This window comes from Ornithorhynchus anatinus, chromosome 3, assembly GCF_004115215.2.
Source record: "Ornithorhynchus anatinus isolate Pmale09 chromosome 3, mOrnAna1.pri.v4, whole genome shotgun sequence".
NCBI lineage: Eukaryota > Metazoa > Chordata > Mammalia > Monotremata > Ornithorhynchidae > Ornithorhynchus > Ornithorhynchus anatinus.
The window spans coordinates 119,107,579-119,126,481 of record NC_041730.1 but is presented as its reverse complement, the minus strand read 5'-3'; the positions used below and the strand labels follow the sequence as shown (position 1 = coordinate 119,126,481).

The window sequence follows — 18,903 nt, the reverse complement described above, 5'->3', positions numbered from 1 at the left end:
TGCCTCAGTGACCTCATTTGTAAGATGGGAATTAAGACTGTGAGCCTCACATGGGACAACCTGATTACCTGCATAGTAAGCGCTTAACAAATACCAACATTATTATTATTATTTATTTGCTATTGTTTTAATGAGATGTTCTTCCCCTTGATTCTATTTATTGTCATTTTACTTGTCTGTCTGTCTCCCCCGATTAATAATAATAATGTTGGTATTTGTTAAGCGCTTACTATGGGCAGAGCACTGTTCTAAGCGCTGGGGGAGAGACAGGGTGATCAGGTGGTCCCACGTGGGGCTCACAGTTTTATTCCCCATTTTCCAGATGAGGGAACTGAGGCCCAGGGAAGTGAAGCGACTCGCCCACAGTCACCCAGCTGCCAAGTGGCAGAGGCGGGATTCGAACCCATGCCCTCTGACTCCCAAGCCCGGCCTCTTCCCACTGAGCCACGCTGCTTCCCGCTTAGACTGTGAGCCCGTCAAAGGGCAGGGACTGTCTCTGTTACCTATTTGTCCATTCCAAGCGCTTAGCACAGTGCTCTGCACATGGTAGGCGCTCAGTAAATACGAAGGAATGAATGAATGCATGAATGAATGAATGAATGGGGAAAAGGCCGCCGTTTAGGCCTGGGCCTGGCGCGCGCCCCCTCGCCCCGCCGGCCGGCCCGAGCGCGCGCCCCCTGCCGCGTGCCGCCGGCCGAGCCTCCGCGCAGGCGCGGCACCGCCCCCTCCGAGGAGGGGAGGGGGAGGAGGAGGGGAGGGGGAGGAGGAGGGGAGGGGGAGGAGGAGGGGTCCTCCCCGCCAGCCGCACGTCCCCGGCGTCGTCGGGGCTGCCCTCGGCTCCGCCTGTCCGCCGGCACTCACCCCCGACCGTTTCTCGGGACCCGCGGCCCCGTCGGGGAGGGCCGGTTCCTGGGCGGCGGCGGGACGCGGGGGGTCCGGCCGGCGCCAGCGGCCGGTAAGGGAAGGCCGGGGGAGGGGCGCCTTCGGGGCGGGCGACCGTTTGGGCAGCCCCGGCGGGGGGGGCGGGGGGGGCGGGGGAGGAGCCGGGGTCCTGGCGGGAGGGAGGACGGGCCTGCGGCCGCACGAACCGTGTCTCCTTCACTTCGCCCTCCAGACGCCCCCGCTGCCCGGACGCCCTCCGGCCTGACGAAAGGCGGCTCTCACAGCACCGCCAGGTACCGCCCGTCCTCCCGGGGCCGGTGCTGGGGCGGTCGGGGAGGGGAGGGCCGCGGTGGGAGGCTCCGGGGCGGCGCGGGCGCTGGGGGTCGGTCCCCGGCCTCTCTCCTAAAATGGCCGCGCTGCCCTCCCCGGCCCCGCTGACCGGCCTTCCCTGTCCTTCCCGCAGATCGTCTCCCGCCGGCCATGCCGGTCTATGCGCAGTCCAGGACCTGCCCCAGCCGTAAGTGGGGCCCGACCGCGGGGCGGGCGCCGGCTCCCTCGAAAAATGCGGATTTAAAAAAGGGGACCCTCCCCCCCACACACGTGGGATAATCTCGTTGCCCTCTATTTAATCCTTCAGTCGCATTTATCGAGCGCTTGCTATGTGCGGGGCACTGTGCGAAGCCTTTGGAATGGGTAGTTCGACCACCCAGAGTCGACGGGCTCCCCAAAAAGGGGAGGCGGGCACGGCCTTCTTGTAAAAATGGGGATTAAAAGATGGGACCTCCCACGTGGGACAGTCTCTTTACCCTGTATTTAGTCATTCAGTCGTATTTATCGAGCGCTTGCTATGTGCAGAACACTGTGCGAAGCGTTTGAAATGGACAGTTCCATCACACATAGAGACAGTCCTTGCCCAACGACGGGCTCACAGTCTAAAGGGGGGAGGCGGGCACGGCCTTACTGTAAAAATGGGCATTAAAAATTGGGACCCTCCACGTGGGACAAACTCATTACCCTCTATTTAGTCAGTCGTATTTGTCAAGCGCTTGCTATGTGCAGGGCACTGTGCGAAGCGTTTGGAATGGATAGTTCCATCACACATAGAGACAGTCCTTGCCCAACAATGGGCTCGCAGTCTAAAGGGGGGAGGCAGGCACGGCCTTGCTGTAAAAATGGGGACTAAAAAATGGGACCTCCCAGGTGGGACAGTCTCATTACCCTGTAGTCATTCATTCATTCAATCGTATTTATTGAGTGCTTGCTATGTGCAGAGCATTGGGCGAAGCGCTTGGAATGGATAGTTCGACCACACATAGAGACAGTCCCTGCCCAGCGACGGGCTCGCAGTCTAAAGGGGGGAGGCGGGCACGGCCTTACTGTAAAAATGGAGTTTTAAAAATGGGACCTCCCACGTGGGACAGTCTCATTACCCTGTATTTAGTCATTCAATCGTATTTATCGAGCGCTTGCTATGTGCAGGGCACTGTGCGAAGCGTTTGGAATGGACAATTCCATCACACATAGAGACAGTCCTTGCCCAACGACGGGCTCGCAGTCTAAAGAGGGGAGGCAGGCACGGCCTTGCTGTAAAAATGGGGACTAAAAAATGGGACCTCCCAGGTGGGACAGTGTCATTACCCTGTAGTCATTCATTCATTCAATCGTATTTATTGAGTGCTTGCTATGTGCAGGGCACTGTGCTAAGCGTTTGGATTGGACAATTCGGTAACAGAGACCGTCCCTGCCCAATAACGGGTTCACAGTCCAAAGCGGGGAGGCAGTCTAAACGGGGGTTGTATCTACCCCCAGCGCTTAGAACAGTACTCAGCAGATAGTAAGCACTTAACAAATGCCACCGTTATTATTATTAATAATAGTAATTATTAATTATTATTAATTATTATTCTAAGTGCTTACTGTGTGCAGAGCACTGTACTGAGCCCTCGGACTGTACAATTCGGCAACAGGTAGGGTCCATCCCTGCCCAACAACGGGCTCACGGCCTAAAAGGGGGAGGGCTTCAGCGCCTCCTACCACCCCCACTTTAGGGCATTCGTTCAATCGTGTTAAGCGCCTCTTGTGTGCAGAGCACTGTACTAAGCGTTTGGGAAAGTGCAGTACAGTAATAGAGAGAAACATTCCCTGCCCACAACCAGCTCACGGCCTAAAAGGGGGAGAGCTTCGGAGCCTCTTACCACCCCCACCCTCGGGCATTCGTTCAGTCATATTAACCACCCCCTGCGTGCAGAGCACTGTAGTAATCACTTGAGAAAGTACAATATAGAAATAGAGACAGTACCTGCCCACAACGAGCTCACAGTCAAGAGGACTGTGGTTGACAGTCCGAAAGTGGCCCACTTGCCCGATCGTCAGTGCCGCTTGTAATGCCAGCCTCTTAGCAAGCAAAGAAAAGATCGGATGCGAGTGGGCGCCTTTTGTTTTAAGAATTACAGTTGCTGATCCCTAGTCAGACTCCCGTCTTAGTGATTTTAGGTCGCAGAGAACCTATTTAAAACAACAGTTAACTTTCAGTACAGATCACTAAGTAGAAATGATTTCCTAACTCCAAAAGCCTGGCCGTTTTTTTGTATTCAGGAGTTCATATTTCTGAAATCCGAGAGAATGACAGTATTTAATATACGAGCTTTCAAACCAAAAATCGAGGAAGGGCTTAACCAGAGAGCAGACATTCCATCTAAAGTAAAATGTAGACGTTTCCAGTGCTACTTATCATGGGCCCAGTTTTTACTAGGCCTAAAGGAAGGTGGACTTTGAAAATCTCTTCCCGACTCCCTGATTATGAAGGCAGATATTTTAGTAATTTTCATAATTCACGCTGGACTTAACCTCAGATTTAAGTGCTCATTTCATTTGGAACTATATGTCCCAAATGGTTGAATTTCTATTGGGAAATGAATGGATTTTTTTTTTTTAAATTACTGGCGGTTCCCCTTATGAAGGGACAAGGTCATTGCAGTTGCAGCGTCAGGGCGTGGAGCAGCTATGTAGGATGCATGGGCTGGTCTAACTTGAGCTCGGATTCCTTGCCCTTAAGCTGTAGCTGTGGAAGGGAGTGTCATGTTAATATCCTTTAAAATGTTACTTGATATGAACTTTGCCTTAGCCATTCTGGTGTGTTCTATATGAGGAGAGTCCGAATAGCAGGTTTATGGTACTTTGTAACTCCTAGTAGGCTGGTTGCTTTTATTGCCTGCTGGATAGGAAAATCCTTCCCCCTCTATTCGAAAGTGATAGGGGTGGATTCTAGTGCCTTCGTAGAATAGGGGAGATAGGGAGGAGACTTTTGTAGAATCTTAGAACAGGGAGGTTTCTAGAGTTGCCTGAATCCATCGTGGTCTAAATCAACCAAGACTCCACTGGCAGATTAGCGTAGGTTAATAAGATTGTGTAGATATATATCGCCAGTCAGGGAATAGAGGAATTTTAGGTGTAGATGTGTAGGTGAATTTAAAATCTTAATACTAAAGTCCTTATTACTCTTCTGAGCCACCTTGGAAGTATTTCAAAGTGAATATTGTTTGAATAAAAAGAAGCTGGATTGTCTAAAGATGCAAATTTCTATGGGCTTCTCTTTGCAATTTAAGAAAGTTGGGCTTCTGTGTTTAAGGCTTCCCATTCATATATTCTGCATTCTTGAATATTGAGGGCAAAAAAAAGACTTAATACCGTAATACATCTTCTCAGCAGCAATGGCGATCCCTCCATCGTATGCTGACCTTGGCAAAGCTGCCAGAGATATCTTCAACAAAGGATTTGGTAAGACCTTGTTACGTAAAAATAACAACTGTAAAAAAAGTATGTTGACAAATGAAGCCCTTCTCGATATTCTTCTTTTACTCATTTAACTGACTCATTTTAAAACCACACTTTTACTAGTGAGAATCGTGTTCTGTCTTTCTAAATATTTTTTCTGCAGTTTTAATGTAGAGTAATTTGCAGAGATTTGTTTTGAAATGACACTGATTTGTTCAGAGCTAAAATTGAGGTATAATTAGTTGCTTTCTTGGGCAGTGAACTTTTCCAAAGTTCTAGTTAATAATTTAAAAAACCGTTGGAAAACATTCAGGGGCTGAGAGCACAACATAGCAGTAGACCCTGAGTAGAAAAGATGCTCCAATTTCAAGGACATTGTACGAATGAGAGCTTTGATTTGTTTTCTTTAATTGGATTTATTTATATCATCTGATCTCTGCATTTCAGTAGTTCTATTTTTAAAACTTTCATAGGTGTCTAATACCTTGATCAGTGGATAAAACTCAGTAAAATATTTGGAATTAAATTTGTTTAAAATTTTGTAATTTTCTGTTTAGGTTTTGGGCTGGTAAAACTTGATGTTAAAACAAAGTCCGCCAGTGGAGTGGTGAGTATGTTATAGGTGACGAATTCTGATAACCTTTTACATTTTACACCTGGCATAAAGAGGTGTCGGGAGATTTGTTAGAATTTTTTTCTTAGATGTAGATGCATGGTAAGTCTCCGATATTGCTTTTTTGATGTCAGGGAACGTTGGTGTTTCAGTCAACCCAAGGACCAAGGAGATATGTTTTGCGGAGCATACTTGTGGCTAACTAATTTATTTGCAAAACCAACTGGGATTCTTACTGGTTATATCCTTGAATTCTGAAAAAGTCTATTGCCTAGGCAACAAAAATATCCACCATCAATCCTTTTGCCTAAACCATCTCCCATTGCTCGTATATCTGTGTGCACTCAGTTTTCCAATAACGTGAGGGTTATATTCCTAATAAACCTCATGCAGAGGAAATCTCGTGCCAACACTCAGTGGCATTTATTGAGTGCCTATTGCGTGCAGAGCACTGTACTAATTTCTTGGGAAGAGTACAATAAAGCAGAATTGGTAGGCCCATTCCCTACCCACACAAGCTTGTAGTCTAGAGGGGGAGTACACTCACGACTTAACAGATGGCCAATGAATGTCCCCAACTTTCTTCCAGTATTGTGTCATGTCTGTTGAGGCATATGTTGTTGGAAGGCCATTCCCTAAGTCTCTTCCAGAGATTTATCCAAAATGAGTAATTTTGGGAGAACTGGGTGTATCCCATGAGACCTGTACCAAAAATTAGAAGAACAGGGAAGGAGTTTTTCTTTCAGGTCTGTAGTCTCTCTTTCTCATAGCAGGCTTAGCAGTTGACCTACTATCTGACATATTAGAGGATTACACCATGGTGCAGTACCTGTTGAGGCCTATTCTTAGAGTAGCCAGTGAGATTTAAAGCCCAATTATTGTCACGTGACTAAGAAACTGGTGAACATACTGGTTCCCTTTATTGAGTGCTTACTCTCGCCAGAGCACTCCCTGAACTAAGCCCTTGGGAGAGTACAGTAGAGTTAGGAAACCCTGTCATTGCCCTCAAGGAAGTTACAATGTAGTAGGGGAGACAGACACTAAAAAATATATTGCCAGTAGGAAAAATCAGCAGAATTTAACAGTCTGTACATAAGTGCTATAGGGTGGTGAGGGAGGTAAATATCCAAATGCTCAGTGTCATGGAAATGCCCAAAAGACATTAACTGACTTGGTGAGTATTTGAAGTGGAGCGTGAAGATTAGGAGCTTTTAATATTATCTTTGGCCATAGAGCTCCCAAGAATTCTATTATCTCTCTGTTTAAAATGCAAACACGAGTTTGGGGTCACCATCTAAATGACAGGAATATAGCCTTTTGCTTAGTTGCCTGACTTGCAGCTGCCTTCCGGACTAATTGGCTGGCACAAGGAGGCCGACTTGGAGCCCTGCACGAACCCACGGGAAGGAAAAGGACATTTATACAAGGGTGGTGAGGTCCCTGGCTTCACTGTCCCAATGGGGGAACAATCAGGTGGCCAAAGAGAGAGACCTTGAGAATTACTTAGATTGAATCAGGTAGCGTGCATTTGGGGGACAACTGCTGGTAGCCAGGTCCTTTTTCTGAGTGCTAGGTGATGGTACTCTGGTTGAGAGATGTTGTCTCCATAAGGTAAGCGTGGCTCAGTAGAAAGAGCCCGGGCTTGGGAGTCAGAGGTCATGGGTTCGAATGCCAGCTCTGCCACTTGTCAGTTGTGTGACTGTGGGCAAGTCACTTAACTTCTCTGTGCCTCAGTTACCTCATCTGTAAAATGGGGATGAAGACTGTGAGCCTCACGTGGGACAACCTGATAACCCTGTATCTCCCCCAGCGCTTAGAACAGTGCTCTGCACATAGTGAATGCTGAACAAATACCAATATTATTATTATTATTATTACAGAGGAGCCACTTGTCCAATCAATCATATTTATTGAGCACCTTCTAAGTGCAGAGTACAGTACCCAGAATTAGCAGATACGTGCCTGCCTATAATGAATTTACAGTCACCCCAACCTCACTGCAAAGATTCTAAGGAAGCCAGATGGATTTTTCTCTCCTTCCAGAGTACACTGTTTTGACAGCCACAGCAGGAGCTCTGCTACTCATGGGGGTTTTATCCCATTCCACCATGTTCTTCTCCCCCCACTCTCCCCCCCCTCCAGCCCCCTCTCTTTCACCATCTCCTCTCTCACGGTTAGCAGCATCTGAGGCTGGAAACTCCCAATTTCTTCTCTGCTGGAAAAGCTCAGACTTCCTGTCCATGCAGTTGATGCTCAGTGATCCCTGCAAAGCTGAAAGTGACAGCCAGGTTCTGTCCTCAACTCACATATGCAAAGTGCACACACTCATCCCCATCTCCCCCCAATATCCATGAAAGTATACCATAACTCCACTTCAAATTTAGTGTATGTAGATATATATGGCAACAGTCACTCACAGGTATATGCTGACTCCATCTTCTTCCCTCACCTACGTAACCTTTTCCACATTAATTACTCAAATTTCTAGACTGTGAGTTCGTTGTTGGGCAGGCACTTAGTACAGTGCTCTGCACACAGTAAACGCTTAGTAAATATGATCGAATGAATGAATCTGTTAACCACATATGCAGACACACTCCTGCAGGAGTATAATATACTAGAAGCATACATATTGGGATGCATACATAAATTCTTACCTATAGACACCCAGATGCCCTAAAGGACATAAGACCCCACCTTCAAAGCCTCTTTAAAAAGCACACCTCTTCCAGGAGGCCTTCCCGACTAAGCCTTTATTTACCCCTCCCTCAGCCCCACAGCAATTTGTATGTGTCTGTAATCTGTATTAATCGCTGCACCCCACCCCAGACTAAACTCCTGGTGGGAAGGGAACGTGTCTAACAACTCTGTCGCATTGTACTTTCTTAAGCGTTGAGTAGAGTGCTCTGCATAATAAATCCAATTGATTATTAAGCTGGAGGGGCATATTTCTGCTGGTTATTTACTGAAGGACTATTTAATGCAACATTTTGATCTTTACCTGAGCAAAATTAGTTTGCTAGCCAAACCTCATTTTGATTGATTAACTAAATTAGTCTTGGCCCACAATTACTGTATTTATTGCTTGTTAATGAAGTGAATCGAGTGTAGTAAGTGCTTGGCTGTTGCTGGTGACACGTTTTAGGGAATATGTAGCTAAACACATACCTTGTTCATCATGGCACAGTTTATTACTGTCCAAACTTGCCCCAAATATTCCTAATGTGGATCCTGGTGGCTCGGCATATTAAAAGCACATGTGACTTCCCCTACTAGCTGGACAGCAAAATGAGAACCGAACAAATTCCTGGGTTTGTGACTTGGGTATGTCACGTTTTTGATTAGGATTCTTGGCCAATAAACAGATACTTAATCTTGCTGGAGTGAAATGTCCAAGGTTTCAAATTGGGATAGGTGCAGTGGAGGGATTGGCATTTTTGGCCTCTCTTTATAGGCAAACGCTATTTCAAACTCTGAAAACCCTGGCCCAGCATCTGGAACATAAAGGTTTTCCTTAGTTCTTTTTACGTGGTTGCGTCAAATTGTTGTGCTCTTACTACTGCTAATAATAATCATGGTAGTCGTTAAGCACTTACTAGGTTGGATGCAGTCCATGTATCCAACCTAGAGAAGCAGCATGGCTCAGGGGAAAGAGCCCGGGCTTGGGAGTCAGAGGTCATGGGTTCGAATTCCGCCTCTCAGCTGTGTGACCATGGACAAGTCACTTGACTTCTCTGTGCCTCAGTTACCTCATCTGTAAAATGGGGATTAAGACTGTGAGCCTCACGTAGGACAATCTGATGACCCTGTATCTGCCCCAGTGCTTAGAACAGTGCTCTGCACATAGTAGGCGCTTAACAAATACCAACATTATTATTATCCCAGATGGGGCTCAGGGTCTAAGTAGGAGGGAGGAGAGGTATTGAATCCCCATTTTGCAGAAAAGGAACCTGAGGCACAGAGAAGTTAAGTGAGTTGCCCAAGGTCACATGGCAGACAGGTGAACTCTCCCAAGCACTTAATACAGTTCCGTGTATGTATGCAGTCAGTGATATATATTGAGCGGTTGCCGTGTGCAGAGCACTACACTAAGCACATGGGAGAGTACATTCCTCAAGGAACTTTTAGCCTAGTGGTGAAGGTATGCTCCCCCATAGGGTCCATTCATTTCTCTCCCCGGACAGTAGGACTAACAATATTTGCCACTGCAACTTTTTAGCCGTAGGTTGAAGATGGCTATTGATTTTTTAAAGGCTATTAACTTCTTAGACGAAAGCGATGTTAAATTACTATCTGTGCCCATTTAAATCACATTCTTGGCTGTTACAGATAAGTATCGCAGAGGAATATAGAAACAGTAGCTCCACTACAGGAGTTCAGAACTGAAATCTTAAAATGACTTTAATAAAAGCGTATTAGTAAATATTAGTATCTCTTTCGGGTATTGACTCAAAACTGCTGTTAATAAAAATCCGGGAGTAGTTGGCCAATATACCTGGCTCTGCCTCGGGGATTCCAGGTTTTAATGTGAAGTGCATTCTGAGACATACATTTATTGCCCCGATTTTCCATTAGATTTGAATTTTTTTAACCCAAGTTGTAGTCAGTTGGCCTCAGAAGTGGCTTTTATTTTAATAAGCATTTATGGTTCCTTTGCATAAGGTTTTAAAAAGTCTGATGTGGTTCTGTAAATTAAAGAGGTTTTTTTTGCAATTGAACGCTTACAAGGGGAAGCGTGTAAAATCTCTTCCGACATTTTGGCTAGTGGCCATATCCCAGTGAACCAAATGCTGATATAACAAAGTGTGAATGCTAAAGTTTGATTATAACAAGGGGAGCACAGTATGATTGGTTACATTGAATTGTTATTTAACTGTTAGCTTTACCCAGGAAATGCATTATACTCTTAATATAGTCCATCGATTTGGTGGTCCTTTTAACAGAAATTAAGTAGTAGCTTCTGTGTAAATTGCTGAATGTGGAAATGGTGGTCATAAGTCAAAAGTGATTTTGCTTTCATTTTTCTATAAAGAAGTAGAGTATCTTATAGAAATTTTTAAAAGTAAAATTAATTGCTGCAGATGGAAAATCAACTCGTTTTCTCTCTTCTGAAAATGGCTTAAATTCAAAATATTAGACAACTCTGACAGTTCTAAGTAAATAAAATTAATGAACATTTTATGTACATTTTAGGAATTCACAACGTCTGGTTCATCAAATACAGATACTGGTAAAGTTAATGGGACCTTGGAGACCAAATACAAGTGGTGTGAGTATGGTCTGACTTTCACTGAAAAATGGAATACTGATAACACCCTAGGAACTGAAATCGCAATTGAAGATCAGGTAACAACTGGCATCTTTTTTACTTACCCTTAATTTTCCTTGGCTTTTTTGCAGATGAGTTTTGAGTTTGGTTTAAAAAAAAAATTTTTTTTTCTCCAAATTAGATTTGCAAAGGTTTGAAGCTGACATTTGACACCACCTTTTCGCCAAATACAGGGTAAATTTGTTTTTTGTTGTTTAGTATTCCTTCTGTGTTCACTCCGGGAAATTGTACAGGACATGACAAATCTCAGGTTGTTTAGCAGGTGATATAACAATACAGATATGCCTAAAGTCACTACCATTTTCTGTCATTGGCTCAGATTCAATGTTGGGGCAGCTTTTCAGCATTGAAAGCTCTTAGTGTATTGTGGACTTTTGCCCAGTTCTTTGTTTAAAAAAAACAAACAAAGTTATGATGACACTCTCTACTGCTGAAAATATGCACATCATAGTACTTGTGTTTATAATATATTCTCTCATTTAGATTACACTGACCATTCATTCACTAATCAGTTAGATTTTGGGCCATTCACATAGTTCTATAGTGTGCCTTCTACATGTTTTGGATAGAAGTCTTGTAGAATTAAGAAATGTTCTGAAGATGCATGTCTGTCAGGGTAGAGCATTCATTCAGTCATATTTATTGAGTGCTTACTGTGGGCGGAGCACTGTACTAAGCACTTGGGAGAGTACACTATAACAATATACAGGCACATTCCCTACCCGTGAAGAATTTAGGGTCTAGAGCATGATGTGATGATGGAAGAATGGTTTTGTGCTTGTGCGTTTCATCAATCAATTTGTAAGTATCCAAGGTGCTTTAAGACCATACCTCCGGCACTGAAGGAGACTGACTGTTTCAGCACAGAGCTCTGCACATGGTAAGCACTCAATAAATTTGATTTTTAAGGAGTAGCCAAGGCCTAGTGGAAAGAACACAGGTCTGGGAGTCCGAAGACGTGGGTCTTTAATCCTGACTCCACCACTTGTCTGCTATGTGACGCAGGGCAAATCTCCACTTCTGTGCCTCAGTTTCCTCATTTGTGGAGTCTTGGTATTTATTGAGTGTTTACTATGTGCGGAGCACTCTATTAAGCACCTGGGAGAGTAAAAAGCACCGGGGATTAAATACCTGTTCTCCCACCCCATGTGGAACAGGGACTTTTTTCTGATGTGATTAGATTGGATTTATCCCAGTGCTTAACAGATTCTTGGCACAAAGTAAGTGTTTATCAAGTACTACATTTATTATTTTCTTAGTCTTAGCTACGTACTTGTAACTTTGAAGGATCTGTAATATAATCCATATTGAATGTTCTTGATTGCAGAAAGAAAAGTGGCAAAATCAAGTCTGCTTACAAGCGGGAATGTGTAAACATTGGTTGTGATGTTGACTTTGATTTTGCTGGACCGGCTATCCATGGATCAGCTGTTTTTGGTTATGAGGGCTGGCTTGCTGGTTACCAGATGACCTTTGATAGTGCCAAATCAAAGCTGACAAGGAATAACTTCGCAGTGGGTTACAAGACTGGAGATTTCCAGCTGCACACTAACGTGTAAGTATTTCTCTATGGTCACTGTTTAGAATTGGCAGGAGAGAGATGATGGAGACTGTAGGCTGATGAAGTTTTTTATTTGTACTTTGGATACAACTATATAGAAACTCATGATTTTTTTATTATTACAAAGGCAAAGAAAAATCTAAAATTCCCCAGGTCTCTTCCCATGCCATTTGCTCTTCTGGTGCCAGGAAATAGCATGCCCTTGTGGCTAGTAAAATGCGTCCCAATATAAAGCAACATTTTGTATTTTAATAGTTATAACACCTAATCCTTATTGGGTGTGTAATATAATTTCTAAAAGGCTTGATCCCTATTTTGGAAATAACTAACAAATGGAACGGTTCTAAATTACATCTAGGATCTTTTTCTTGACTGCTATATGCCCATGTTATCTCTGTTAAGAATTTTCAGAAATAGCTGGTTAACAGAATGCTAATATGGCCAAAAAGAAGCTGAATTCTCCAAAGTGACTTGGTTTTCTCTCCTTCCCAAGAAAAGGAAATGTCAATTTGAGGAATTTGTACTTTATAGCACCTAATTGCTTGATGTTAAAATTAGAGGAGATTTTGAATATAGGGTTTTCAGATTAATTATTACATTTCAACAGTATTATCTTTTTTGGTGGGGGGGGGTGTCTCAGGAGTATCTGATGATCTGTTTACTGGAGCCATTCGATTCAGTTTTGGCTTACCTCCAGATTTTGCTAGTCATTAGGACATGGACTTGAAACAAACAAAAATGGAAAATATTTTATGTCCTGAATTTGGAAAAATTTAAAATTTAAATTTTGAGGAATTTAATTTTTAAAACAGCTTAAAGGAGAGCTTAACCATTCATTCATTCATCCAATAGTATTTATTGAGGGCTTACTATGTGCAGAACACTGTACTAAGCACTTGGAATGAACAAGTCGGCAACAGATACAGTCCCTGCCATTTGACAGGCTTACAGTCTAATCGGGGGAGACAGGCAGACAAGAACCATGGCAACAAATAGAGTCAAGAGGAAGAACATCTCATAAAAACAAAGGCAACTAGATAGAATCAGGGTGATGTACATCTCATTAAACAAAATAAACAAAATAAATAGGGTGGTAAAGATATATATATAGTCGAGTGGATGTGACGGAAGTTATCTCCAGCTCTCTCCATTGTACATTATTGTCTCCAGCTCTCTCCATTGTACATTATTGTCTTTCTTCACTTGCTTCTCCCCAACTCCCAATCTCTAAACTCCAAAACCCATTTTCCACCTAGCTCTCCACTGTCCCCAATCCAGCTCCTTACTCATGCTGTTTTCTCCTGTCTGGAACTTTCCACTTTCCCAAATCTGCCAGACTTTGCCCATCTGTAAAATGCCCCTTTAAAAATACTCTCCTGGGCAGCTTTTCCTTATTCACAACATCCTATGTGGGGCAACTCAATGGTCACTTGCAGCACAGTTACATGTACAAGTATGTATATTTTTATTCATTTATAGGTTTTTATCTGTACAGTCAATTGTAAGGCTGTTTTGCCTTGTCCCTCCTCTGGCTTTATCTATAAAAATGTTGCCTCTCCTATTATTGCTCCTCGAGGAGAATGTGTTTTGGTGTGGAGCTACCCCTGCTTTCTTAATATCATAGGTGCCCATTCCGTGGGGGTGATTGCCCTCCACAACTTTTTAAGATAGACTGCCAGATTTGCTCATCTCCACTCCCTATCAAGACCTGATATTTTTCTACCTTTTTTTAAAATCTAAGCGCTTACTATGTGTCACTGTTCTAGGCACTGGAATTAGGTGCAAGTTAGGTTGGGCACAGTCCTTGTCCCTCAAGGGGCTCACAGTCTAAGTAGGAGGGTGAACAGCCATTTTACAGTTGAGGAAATAGGTGCAGAGAAGTGAAGTGATTTGCACAAGGGCACACAGTAAGCAAGTGGCAGAGTCAGGATTAGAACCCAGGTCTTTCTGACTCCCATGCCCATGCTCTCTCCACTAGGCCATGCTGCTTTCTGGCTTATTATCTCCCTGGAACCTATCCTCAACTGACTTGTCCCCTTTTTTAATCGTCTGTGCTCGAAATGCAGAGTTAGCACTTGTGCTTAATGCTTAACATTTTGAAAATGCCCAAATAATACCATTGATTGAATAGTTAATATTATTAAAATATGTTATCATGAACTGCATCTTGACAAACTTTGAAGAGTTTGTAATGTGGAATAAGTATATATGGGATAATGGGTGTAATAAACCAAAATCTACTAACTGAATTTACAAATACCTCTTGCAGTTGAAAGGTAGGAAAATCAAGCTGGTCAGGGTGTCTTTCATGTGATATTTAAACTGAGCAAGCTAAATCTATTTTAAATTTGACTTTTAAAAACTTAAGACACATGGAGTGCTATGTTGGATGTTTTTCACATTTTTTAATCCAGTGAAAATGTTTTACAGCAATGATGGGACAGAATTTGGAGGTTCAATTTATCAAAAAGTATGTGAGGATCTTGACACTTCTGTAAATCTAGCCTGGACATCAGGCACCAACAGTACTCGATTTGGTATTGCGGCAAAATACCAATTGGATCCTACTGCTTCCATTTCTGTAAGTAATGCTTTTAAAATTCTTAGTTGTTATAGATTTGCAATTAAAAACAAATCATCCTTAATGCTGTAGCAATGAAATAATTTCCACTTAATCATTTACTACAAAAAATTGTCATCATAATTTTGGTATTTAAGTGCTTACTATGTGCCAGGCACTGTACTAAGCGCTGGGGGTAGATACAAGGTAATCAGGTTGGACACAGTCTCTGATTACAGGGACTGTAATCCTAGTTTTACAGATGAACTAAATGAAGTATAGACACTTGCCCAAGATCATACAGCGGACAAGTGGTAGAGTTGGGATTAGAACCCAGGTCCTTCTGACTTGCAGGCGTGTGCTCTATCCAGCACTGCTTCCTGTAAAAAAACTATATTGACTCCTGGTGTGACTTGGTGCTTTATTTCAAACCAAGCTATTTTAATTCAAAAATAACAAATGCAGTGAGTTGGAGTCTAGTTCTAAGATTCAGTTTGGTATACTCTGGTATTTTAGACAGAGAAAGGCAAGGGTACGTCTCACCATTTGTTTTCTGCTCTTCCCTACACTTGACCACGGCATATTTTATTCCAGTGTCATTGGGTAATATTAAGTACCCCTGGCAGAAGTAGCATGGCTCAATGGAAAGAGCACGGGCTTGGGAGTCAGAGGTCATGAGTTTGAATCCCGGCTCTGCGACTTAGCTCTGTGACTGTGGGCAAGTCACTTAACTTCTCTGTGCCTCAGTTACCTCATCTGTAAAATGGGGATTAACTGTGAGCCTCATGTGGGACAACCTGATTCCCCTGTATCTACCCCAGCGCTTACAACAGTGCTCGGCACATAGTAAGCGCTTAACAAATACCAACATTATTATTAGAAGTGCAGAAGTTATGCTAAAAGAAGGAGCTTGGAATATAACCAATGTATGGGAGGATTGTAATTATTAGAATGCCAGAAACTGCGGGGGTTGTGTAGACCTAACCCCTCAAAATCAAACCAACTACCTTTAGGAAGGGCCCCAATACTGTTACTGACAGGCAAAACCTGTTAGGGCTCTTCGCAAGTGGGAGGGAAGGTAGATGTTTGACCAGACGGCTTTTCAAGTCGAAGTTTCAGCAGGAAGAAGAGCCTACTTCACTTCTGTCCCACACCCTGACACAACCTCACTTCCACTTTTCTGGCTTCTAAAAGAAGGTTTGAATCTAAAAAACACCGTGGCAATGGGTGGAAGGAAAAAGGCAGTCATTGGAGGGGGTTACATTTCCTGGTTCTGCATCCTGCCTCCATCGTCCATTGTTGTGCCGTGTGGCACCTTGCCAATTTTTGGTATTCGAATGATAGTTTCACAGAGACACTGAAATTACAGTTTCCAGTTATAGGGCAACTTCACCTAAGGGCTCCTCACATGAATGGCAGGTATAGTGTTGAATATAGGCAAAACAAAATTCTGTAGTTTTGGCTATTACCAAATAGAGTTATGTACTTCAGCATCTTGAACCGCATAAACCACAATGCAGACTCAGCTAGTCAAACATTTTCCTGGCAAGCCCAGGTATTTACACATTTAGTTTTCTCATGTTCATTTTTATGTGAAAACATGGAATCACTAGCTCATGAAAATGAATAGATAAAGCCCATTACCTCCCTCCTAATAAAGTAACTGACCACAGGCAGCTACTTATTTAGTCCTTTAACTTGTGGTGTTTTTATTTGATATATGTGTAATATTTTTAAAAATTTGTATCTAGAAACATATTCAGGCTGGCCTTGGTGCCATGTATTCTAAATAGTGTTGTTTGTATAAGATAAATGGTTTGCCTTTTGCACGTGTTTCCTGGTGCACCCATCCCTATCCATGGAGGGATGGACGAAAATTTCACTGCTTAAACTGTCATTTTACTTTTCTTTTAGGCAAAAGTCAACAATTCTAGCTTAATTGGAGTGGGATACACCCAGACTCTGAGGCCTGGTAAGTGTTGAAGTGCCTTCTTCCTACAGTTGTACCACTGTAGCTAAACAGGTGAAAATCATTCATGTTTACTGAGTCCAAGACCTAGCAGACATTTCCTTGGGTTTGGAAATGAAACTATCAAGCAGCAGTGAACCTTTCCTAGCCCCATGCCATTTGGCTGAGCAGGGCTTAAACAGTAATGATTGCGAAAGGTAGGTCTTACTGCTCATGCGCAACTTGGTAGAGGGCTTTTGCCCAAGTGGTGGTGGTTTGCACGTTTTCACTTCATCCCGTTATGCTCAGTGGCATTGTAAGGCAGCTAGTAGAGAACTCCCAGAACAGAATACCTCTGAGAGATCGCAAGAACAGCCAGGACCCAGAGTTAAGCATGTGGGGGTGGATATTCATTCACTCTTACAGCCTCTAAGAACCATTTGGGGCCCTCCTGCCTGCAATTTGGCAATGTACTACCTGGCACGATGGCATAACATTTTTCCTGGAATAACATTAGGTAGTGGAGGACTTGGGTCTCTAACAGTCTTTATGTATTCATTGGCCCATTGTAGATCAATTGATCCCCTCTTCTCAACTGTAGAGGCAATAAACTTAGGAAAGTGATGCAGTGAGCCAAATTACATTGTCCCACTGGAAGAATGTTGTAAATTGAGCTGATAACCACCACTCAGTGCTAAGTCAAACATAGAAGGGTAAAAGTGTGTCTGCTGTGCACCAACATAAATCAAGGGCTGCTGGTATTTTAAACTACCACTTGATACATTTCAAATTTACAGGAAAAGAGCATGCAAGTGGCATCTGTGTAACTTGTTTATTTTCTTTTAGGAGTGAAGCTTACGCTCTCTGCCCTGGTAGATGGAAAGAGCATTAATGCCGGAGGCCACAAACTTGGTCTTGCCCTTGAGTTGGAGGCTTAAAACGTCAGACAAACTCTAGGGAAGGGATATCAGAAGAATTTGGCCTTAAATGATGTTTCCAATGTGACCAGCAGGTTTTTTTTTTTTCAAAGAGGGATGATCTAAACAAGAGCTGTATTTCACGTATTTAGACAGTTACTTGTTAGCTGGTTTCTAGTTCAATTGGTTATCTAGTTTCCAATGCTGCAGTAGTGCAGTCACTTATACATTATTTAAATGTATTTAACTGTTAATGCGCTACCCACCAATAATGAAATAGACCTTTATGAAAACTGTGCAATTGTGTGCATGTTTATGTTCCTTTAAACATTTGATATTGCCATTGAATGAGACCGAGCCGTGAATGTTTCGAGATGAGGGACAACAACTCTGTTAACTCACCATCACTAGAAAAATTCTTTTGGTATCCCAGCACAATACAAATTATGAATAAAACAAATATCTATACTTACGCCTCCACGTATTTGCAGAGTTCAAGATGTTAACTAGGTTTAAATGAATTATTTACAAGCCCTTCATACTCTAAGTTTTTCCAGAACCAGTAAACTTTGCTCCTTGGTGTCACAAAAAATCCTGAAAAGTAGTCCAGGTAAAACAGTCTATGCCAAAGGAAAGTAAAAGATGCTTAAGACGTTTGACCATGGAGACCAACTTTTAGAAAGGTGAAGAGACTCGGAGTGTATATGTACATAAAATGACTAGAAGTCACCAAACACCCCCAAGAGTCTTAACATAGACAAGGTTGATGTACTTGTATATGTCAGTCATAAAGCTTTTGTATACTTACTTCACCCTAGTTCTCTTACTTGCTGCCCCATTCCTGACTGGTGCCAGGCTTGCTCCCACCCTAACTTATTGTCCGTCTACCCCTCTAGACCGAAGGCTCCATGGGGGAAGGGAAGGTCTGTGTATTATACTCTCCCAAGTACTTAGTTTAGTACTCTTATGCAGTAAAAGCTCAAGAAATATGAGTGACAATTACTCAGGGCTACACCTCTATCCAGGGCTCAATTCCTTGGGGACCTAGAGTCAGTCAGGAGCATGCATGAGTTATACCTGGAAGAGCATTAACCCCTCAGTGCCCCATCCTAATATCCTGAGGGGGTGGTGAGAGAAGGCTTTCTTATGTATTTCCTTGCTAGAGGCTTCCAGCCCACCAATTGAGTACTTACTGTGTACAGTGTAATGGACTAAGTGCTTGGGAGAGGACAGTAGAGCAATAGACAGCCCCTGCCCACAAGGAACTTTCAGTCTAGAAGGGGAGACAGACAAAATAAGTTATACGTAAGCGTTGTGCG

At 43.2% G+C, this 18,903-nt stretch overlaps 1 protein-coding gene across 1 annotated transcript; it reads left to right on the top strand.

Moving 5' to 3' along the window:
* The first annotated feature begins 1,049 nt into the window (after positions 1-1,049).
* Positions 1,050-18,052, top strand: VDAC2 (voltage dependent anion channel 2). The gene is made up of 10 exons (XM_029060075.2): positions 1,050-1,175; positions 1,346-1,399; positions 4,588-4,659; positions 5,214-5,263; positions 10,463-10,615; positions 10,720-10,772; positions 11,926-12,153; positions 14,590-14,740; positions 16,634-16,691; positions 17,514-18,052. Exons 2-10 carry the CDS (start codon positions 1,363-1,365, stop codon positions 17,603-17,605), a joined length of 894 nt encoding a protein of 297 aa, XP_028915908.1. The 5' UTR covers positions 1,050-1,175; positions 1,346-1,362; the 3' UTR covers positions 17,606-18,052.
* The last annotated feature ends 851 nt before the right edge of the window (positions 18,053-18,903 follow it).